The 8,174-nt window shown below is 65.7% G+C and overlaps 1 protein-coding gene across 1 annotated transcript in view; it reads left to right on the forward strand.

Moving 5' to 3' along the window:
• GALNT9 (polypeptide N-acetylgalactosaminyltransferase 9) overlaps positions 1–8,174 on the forward strand; it is a 22,769-nt gene extending 14,595 nt beyond the window's left edge. Inside the window, exons 7-10 of the mRNA XM_006147336.3 lie at positions 124–261; positions 775–870; positions 2,255–2,419; positions 2,856–8,174. Coding sequence (XP_006147398.1) covers positions 124–261; positions 775–870; positions 2,255–2,419; positions 2,856–3,002 — 546 coding nt within the window. The 3' untranslated portion in view covers positions 3,003–8,174. The remainder of the gene's footprint in view (positions 1–123; positions 262–774; positions 871–2,254; positions 2,420–2,855) is intronic.

Consider the following 8,174-nt stretch of genomic DNA (forward strand, 5'->3'; position numbering starts at 1 on the left):
CTGGGCCCGCTTCTCCCGGGGCGCGGCCCGGGGGGACCAGCCGTGTGGACGCAGGCTGGGCTGCCCCGTGTGGGACTGTGGGCCTGGGGCTCCCCGCCCACACTCACTGCCCTGCTGCTCCAGAACCCAGGCGTGGACTTCGGGGACGTGTCCGAGAGGCTGGCCCTGCGCCGGAGACTGAAGTGCCGCAGCTTCAAGTGGTACCTGGACAATGTGTATCCGGAGATGAGGGTCTACAATGACACCCTCACATACGGAGAGGTACCGCCCGGCTCGGCAGCCCCGCCACACGTGGACAGCACACACCAGCGTGCAGCCCGCAGACACAGACGTGCACATGCGTGTATCTGCCGCGGCACAAGCACACACACATAAACACGGTCGGTGTGCACGTGTTATCTGCCGCGGCATGAACACGCACACGTAAACACGGTCTGTGTACACACATGCACCAGCACTCACGTGTATGTGCACACATGTGTGCACCCGTGTGTGTACACATGTAGATCCGCGGGCACACACACTCCCACCCTGCACACCTCTGCACATACACACACACGCCCATGCATGCATGTGATGTGCACACATGCACATACATGCCCCTCCCCGCCCCCTGTCCCTGGGTGACCCGAGCCCCAGTGGGTCGCACCCCGGGGAGGACGTCCCTGCGTCAGTCTCACCCTGCCCTGAGTAGGGGCCAAGTGGGTGAAGCCCCGCCCAGCCTTGGCCTCGAGCCCCGTGACCCAGGGTGTCCCGCCGTCGCTCTGGCTACAGGTGAGGAACAGCAAGGCCAGTGGCTACTGCCTGGACCAGGGAGCTGAGGACGATGACCAAGCCATCCTCTACCCCTGTCACGGGATGTCCTCCCAGGTAGAGCAGCCAAGGCGGGCAGGGGACCGCAGGGCAGGGAGGCAGGGCCGGGCCACCTTGGCCCTTGCTGCCGCGGGTGGGGGACCATGGGCAGGGCACACAGCGGGCCGGCAGAACACCCGACTGGCACAGCTGTGGGGGACCATGGGCAGGGCACACAGCGGGCCGGCAGAACACCCGACTGGCACAGCTGTGGGGGACCATGGGCAGGGCACACAGCGGGCCGGCAGAACACCCGACTGGCACAGCTGTGGGGGACCATGGGCAGGGCACACAGCGGGCCGGCAGAACACCCGACTGGCACAGCTGTGGGGGACCATGGGCAGGGCACACAGCGGGCCGGCAGAACACCCGACTGGCACAGCTGTGGGGGACCATGGGCAGGGCACACAGCGGGCCGGCAGAACACCCGACTGGCACAGCTGTGGGGGACCATGGGCAGGGCACACAGCGGGCCGGCAGAACACCCGACTGGCACAGCTGTGGGGGACCATGGGCAGGGCACACAGCGGGCCGGCAGAACACCCGACTGGCACAGCTGTGGGGGACCATGGGCAGGGCACACAGCGGGCCGGCAGAACACCCGACTGGCACAGCTGTGGGGGACCATGGGCAGGGCACACAGCGGGCCGGCAGAACACCCGACTGGCACAGCTGTGGGGGACCATGGGCAGGGCACACAGCGGGCCGGCAGAACACCCGACTGGCACAGCTGTGGGGGACCATGGGCAGGGCACACAGCGGGCCGGCAGAACACCCGACTGGCACAGCTGTGGGGGACCATGGGCAGGGCACACAGCGGGCCAGCAAAACACCCGACTGGCACAGCTGTGAGCCAGGGCATCCTCCAGCCCACCTGGAAGGCAGCGGACTCTGCCCTGAGTGCCTGGGAGGAAGCCACTGGAAGCCCTGCCTCGAGCCTGAGAGCTGCTGGCCAGTTCGCGCCTGCGAGGGGTGGGCACGCGCCCTCCTGTGCTCTGAGCCCCACTGGCTCTGCTGACTCTGCTGGCGGCCCCTGGGCAGTCACCTCCGGCCACTGGAGGAGAGCCCACCACGTGGCACCTGATGCCCCCCACAGAAAGCCACACGCTGGCCTGTCCACACACGTCCAGACCCCAGGCCCACCTGCCCACCAGCCAGGGCGAGAGGCCGCGTCTCATCCGGGCCTCTGAGCGCCCCATGGGGGGGTCCATGCTGACAGGGTGCCCTCCCCGTGTGACAAGCCATCATCGCACTGCGGCCTGTGTGTAGCAGGTGGGCAGGGAGGCCGGGGACACTTTCACGGCCTGGTCACGTGTGTGGTGTGTGGTGCGAGGGGCAGCAGACGGCCGGCCCACGTGCTCCCTGCCCTGTGGCCCGCCCGCTGAGCCGCCGTCCTCCACAGCTGGTGAGGTACAGTGCCGAGGGCCTCCTGCAGCTGGGGCCCCTGGGGTCCACGGCCTTCCTGCCCGACTCCAGGTGTCTGGTAGACAGCGGGGGCCGCACGCCCACCCTGAGGAAGTGCGAGGACGTGGCCAGGCCCACGCAGCGACTGTGGGACTTCACCCAGGTCAGTGGGGCGGGGGTGCCGAGACCCTGGGATCATTGGCCAGCCTGTCAGGTGCTCAAGGGGGACAGCCATGACTGTCACTGTCGCTGTCACTTGCTGAGCCAGTAGGGTCAAAGGTCCTGGGGGCTGGGAGCTGGTGCAGGGATGGTGAGGGCCAGCATGTGGGAGCCTGGGGTCAGCAGCATGGGCACCTGGAGGTGACTGAGCAGCCCAGGGGTGCCAGAGGAAAGGCTGGTCTTGGGCCCAGGACACCTTGTCCCAGAACCTCTTTGGATCCCAGAGACTACAGAGAGGGCAGGCTGGGGTGGGGACAGAGAGGCAGTGGGGAGACTGGACCAAGGCCTAAGTGGTGGCATGCAGTGACCAGCTGGGGCTCGGCCCTCGCCCGGGGGCCCCTCAGGGGACAGGCCCCGGCTGACCGGGTCCTGCACTGCAGAGTGGCCCCATCGTGAGCCGGGACACGGGCCGGTGCCTGGAACTGGAGCTGTCGAAGGGTGCCAGCTTTGGGCTGCGGCTGGTACTGCAGAGGTGCTCGGGGCAGAAGTGGATGATCAGAAACTGGATCCGGCCCGGGCGGCACTGAGCTCCACCAGAGGAGACCTGGGACTCAGGCGGGCCACTGAGCCAGCCACCCACGGACCAAGAGCAGTCCTGCACCACGGGGCAGGCTGTCTGTGGAGCCTGGCGCCCACGCACTGGCCGGTCAGGGGAAGGACTCTCAGAGCCAGTGACTTCCGGAGGGAGGAGCCTGAGGACTCAGCGCCACCACGAACCACGTGCCTTTTCTACGGCGTCTCCTGTCGGGGCTGCTAGGAAGGTGCCTCCTCTGCATGTGCCAAGGCCCTGGGTACTCCCACGAGGCTGGGCCCACCGTGCAGCGTGCGAGCCGGGTGCCCACAGCCGTCCTGAGCAGGCGGCCGTCCTGGCCCCCCCTCTGCCCAAGTCACCAAGAGAGCAGCCATCCTGGTCTGCTGGGAGGGGACAGACGGGTGGCACGGTGTCTAGACAAGACCCAGGCGTGGAGAGGGCTGGCCTTGTCGCTCGGCAGAGCCGACGCAGAGCCTTCTCTGGCCCGCTGCCCACTGAGCTGGCCCGGCCCTGCCCGCCCAGCTGGCCCTCCTGGCGGCGCCCTGCCATCCTCAGGGCCCAGTTTCATAAATGAAGTTCATGGGCCACAGTGCCCATCCCGCTGTGCTGTCCAGGTGCCTCTGTGGGACTGGCTGAGCCGGGGTGTCGCCATCCAGGGGGATCTGCCAGCCCAGGGACCCTGGAGTCCTGGCTGGCATATGGGGCAGGGGTGAGGGCTGCAAGGGAGAGAGACTGGAAATGTCTCTGTGGGGCCATGGGGCCAAGCAGGGTCTCCAAGCTGGCGGAAGGAGAGCAGAGACAGCTGCTTCCGCCCAGCCAGGCCACCTTGCAGCGTCCTCCCCTGGGCACCACCCTGGGCACCGCCACAGGGCAACACTGCCGTGGCTCAGCCGGGCTGCAGCCTCCACGCCGTGGTCCCCACTGGCCAGCTTGGGCACATCGGTGTATGGTGATGGCAGCTTCCATCCTAGAGCACCCACCCCTCACAGACGCAGCCACAGGCGTCCCTACCAGTTACTCACAACTGCTCCCTGCTGCCCCCTGCTGCTGCTGGCTGTTGCCCCCTGCTGCTCCCTGTTGCCCCCTGCTACTCCTTGATGCTCACTGCTGCCCCTTGATGCTCCCTACTCACTGCTGCCCCCTGTTGTCCCTTGATGCTCCCTGCTGCTCACTGCTCCCTGCTGCCCCCTGCTGCTCACTGCTGCCCCGTTGCCCCCTGTTGCTCACTGCTGCCCCCTGCTGGGTCCAAGGGAGGTCAAAGGTGGCACTGTCAGGGCCCAGGACACGGGGTCTCCTCTAGGGCCAGCCAAGGAGAGACCCTGCTCAGTCAGCCTCTGCGTCAGGGACAGGAGCACCCGGCTCCTTTCCCCATCCTCCACATCCTCCCATGTCTCCTCGTGCCTGAGCCCACCTGGAGGCTGGAGGCTGGACATGGCGGAAGTGCAGCTCTCCCGTTGCGGGGAAGGAGAGAGAAACGGGAGCAGGTGCATCCTGGGCCCAGGGCCTCCTTCCTTGGCAGAAGCTAAGGCTGCAGCATCACCCTCCCTCTCGGGCTTGGAGCAGCAAGTCCCCTCCTGGGGCCACCCCAGGTCTCCTGGGGCAGATCAGGCCTGGCCTGTCTTGTCCAGCCCCACATCTGCTTTACGTTTCAGGAACTTGTGAGGCGGCTGAGACAGCCGGGGTTAAAGCAGGGGTACAGAGACAGCCGTCACCCTGTGCCCGCAGCAGGGACGCATGGCCCTTCCCCTCAGCCACTCATGTGCTGGCCCGCATCCGAGGCTGCTCATCCGTGGTCTGTGTGGCAGGGCTCTACTCGCTGCTGCTGCCTCCCTTGATGGCAGGCTGGAGGCCTGAACCTGTCCTGGAGGGTCCAGACTGGCACCTGGCGGATCTGCCAACCAGGGCTGTGCTCTGTGGAGCCAGGTGTGGGTGCCAATCAGCCTGGTTCTCCCAGAAACCGTCAGCCGGCCTCCCCCGGCCACGCTCCACTGAGACAGGACACGCAAGGCTCCCCAGAGCAGGGCGGCCTCCCCCCTGCGACGGCCGCCCCACCTCTTGGGGAAGGGTTGCAACCATCCTCCTAGAGGAGGAGCAGACGGAGGGTGTGGGGAGCAGGAGGGAAGAAGGGTTTGATTTGGTCCCATTTAACTCTCCAAATACCCTGAGCACCCAGGTCCACTTTAGGGGCAGAGTGGGGACAGTTCTGGGCAGGTGTGCGTGCACTGCTCAAGGTCGGACCCTCGAGGTCATGCCCAGACCTGGCCATTCAGCATCCTGGTTTTAAACAGCAATGCATGTGCTATGGCAGAGGGACACACAGGTGGGACTGGCGAGACTAATGGCAAGCCAGTGTCTCTCACCAACTCGGCCATGAGTCAGCTTCTTGGCAAATTCAGCAAAGGCACCCCGAAACCCACCCTGCTGGTTGCTAGGGAAGGCCGTGAGGAGGGGGTGCCTGAGGGCAGGCAGGGCGCTCAGGCTGTGGCCTCCCCCCCCCTCTTCATCACTGCCCCGGTGTCTCTTCACAGCTCCATTTGCCTCGGAGCGTGGACCGTGGGATGGTCCGGGGAGTGGTTGGGGAATAGGGTGGCCCCCATGGACCCTGCTGGGATGTGGGGCTGCTGGCACCCACTGGGACCTGACAGCTCCAGGAATGGGGGTGTCTGGGAGAAGCTTCTCATCTCCACCTTCAGCAGATTCAGCAGACTGGAGCAGACAGAATGGGCAAGTCTGAGGGCACGAGGCACCTCTGCAGGGCAGCAGCCAGCCCTGGGTGACTGGCAGCCCCGTGGGTGATCCCCAGCACTGCAGTGCACAGGGTGGTGTGCTGAAAGCTCGGGCTGCTGCATGGGTCTGGGGCTCACGGGGAGAGCATCCCAGGAGCTCAGGGATCTGAGTAGAGTGGAAGGAAAGCATGACCGGAGGGTGCGTCCTGCAGCCAGGGCCCCCGAGCTGCCGAGATGGGGGAGCGCCAACGTCCCCAAAGCTGCACTGGCGGGAACTGGGAAGGGCAAGGCTCCCATAGCCCGGGTGACGGCTGCTCCCTGGCACCCAGGGCAGTCAGACCGCAGGTCGGGAGTGTGCTGGCGACAGCTCAGGGTGAACTCGGCCAGGAGCCTGTCTGATGCTGGTTCTTAGAAGGGCCAGTGGCCCTTGGGATCAAGCGCGTGCCTGGACCGATGCAGCTGGCAGAGGCCTTGGGCGGCCTGGCCGAGGGGCCCCGCCTGCGGCTGACTCCCACTGGCTGTCACCGACCTCCTGCTCCCCAGGTGGGCAGGATGGTGCCACCCTGGACTGTGGGGGCCAGGGCGCCCAGAGTGGAGAGACCCAGGTGGTAACTGCCACAGGGTTTCCTGTCCCTGCATGGGAGGCTGGTTTGCACCCTGGTGTCCCCTCAACACCGAAGAGCAGGCCGAGCCGACACCCGAGGGAGCGAGTCCTGGTGCTTCTGTTAGAACTTGCCCTCGAGCATTGACTGGGATGAAGGAAAAGAAATTTAATTTGAAATCAGTTCCAGTATGGCTTCTGAAAGGATCAACTTCAACCGTCTGCGCTCAGCGAACACCATGGGACCCCCAAGTCACTCCGTGGGTCCCCCAACTGGGCTGGGGAAGGACAGCGGCCTGCTGGCCCCATCCTCAGCAGGGGGGGCACAAAGCCTCAGGACAAGTCGGAGGCCCTCCACCATGGGCCTTCTGGGAGAGGGACTTGGGGAGGACTGAAGGGCCACTCTGAGGAGCTGAGGTCCTTCCAGCCAGTCCTGCTCAGAGGTCCAGATGTCCAGAGGCCGAGATGCCCACGAGGCGGGTGGGCCCTGCCCCGCCCTCGGCACGTCCTTTATCAGAGCCCTCTGTGGGGGCCGTGCCTCTGGGAGCCAGAGGTGCAGCAGCAGGGCTGACTGTACTCCCTGCTCTGGGAGCCGTGCAGCTGGCCACGCCTGTGGGCAAATCCACGGCCTCGCCGTGTGCAGAGCAGGCGGCGATGTGGTCTGGCTTTCAGCGGCGAGCTCCCTGGGCTAACCTCGGCCACCATCGGCACATCTTTCCCAGGACGGTCCTGTGGCCCCCACGGCTGGCCAGGGACCGGCCTTGAACCCTGGCTCATGGCAGTGTCGCCGAGACACCAGAGAGGTCATCACGCCACATGGAAGGAGGGGTGAGAGCAGGGCCACGGTGCCGGGCGGGACCGCACGTCGGCGAGGGCAGCCAGGGGTCTCGGTGGCCCCTCGCTGCCTGGCCTAGCAGGCTCAGACCCCCTTAGACTGCAGGACCATCAGGCTGCAGGGAGCCACCCCTCCCCACCACAGCCAGCCACAACTGTGTCTGGAAAGGGATTCGACAGACCTCCCCGCCTCCAACCGGCCCAAAGGTGACTGTCCCCACCACCGAGCACAAGAACACTGTGCGGGAGGGCCCTGGGTCGGCCACAGTCCTGGCATGCCGTCCCACCCATGCTGGGAAGCTCGCGTCCTGCCCACGGTGGCTTTCAAAGCCTGGCAGCAGTGTGGACCCTGCGAGACACCACCAGAACACAGGCTGCACAGCCGTGCCGTGGCTCAGATGACACGGCTGCCCTCCTGGGAGACGCCAGGTGCCATCTGATGCATTTCGAGTCCCACAGGTACGAGGGGTCTTAGGAAGCTGCTGGGGAATTCGTGCACAGAAACGAGGCTGTCCAGCTGCGAGCTGGCCCCCAGCCGCAGCGTGGACCGTCTCGGGAGACGCCGAGTGGCCTCTACGCTTCTGCAGTCATTGCTAGGAACCATCAGATGTCTGCACGCCCCTCGTCCCGAGTGCGTCCACACCCTGCCAACATTCCCTGCCACCTGCGGGACCATGGTCATGGCTGCCCACCCGACGTTCCCCACCACCTGTGTGGCTGTGGTCGCTTGCCTGACGGCCACACACACCTCCTGGGGGCCACAGCAGGAGAGAGACAGGGACAGAGAAAGGGGGAACAAGAGGACCACAGACGGTATGGTGGTTATGGTGCTGGACTCCCACGTGGTTGACTGCAGTTTGAGCCCTGGACTTGGCTGCTTGAAACTCAAGAGAAGAAAATGGAGTGGGGTGTGCAGCAAGGCCATACCCCAAGGGGGAGATATTGCCTTCTGTCTCTGTCTCTCTGGCAAGCATGCACCTATAGCAAATCTCTCTCTTAAAAAGGG

The sequence above is a fragment of the Tupaia chinensis genome, unplaced genomic scaffold (genome assembly GCF_000334495.1).
Source record: "Tupaia chinensis unplaced genomic scaffold, TupChi_1.0 Scaffold000211_1, whole genome shotgun sequence".
Lineage (NCBI taxonomy): Eukaryota > Metazoa > Chordata > Mammalia > Scandentia > Tupaiidae > Tupaia > Tupaia belangeri.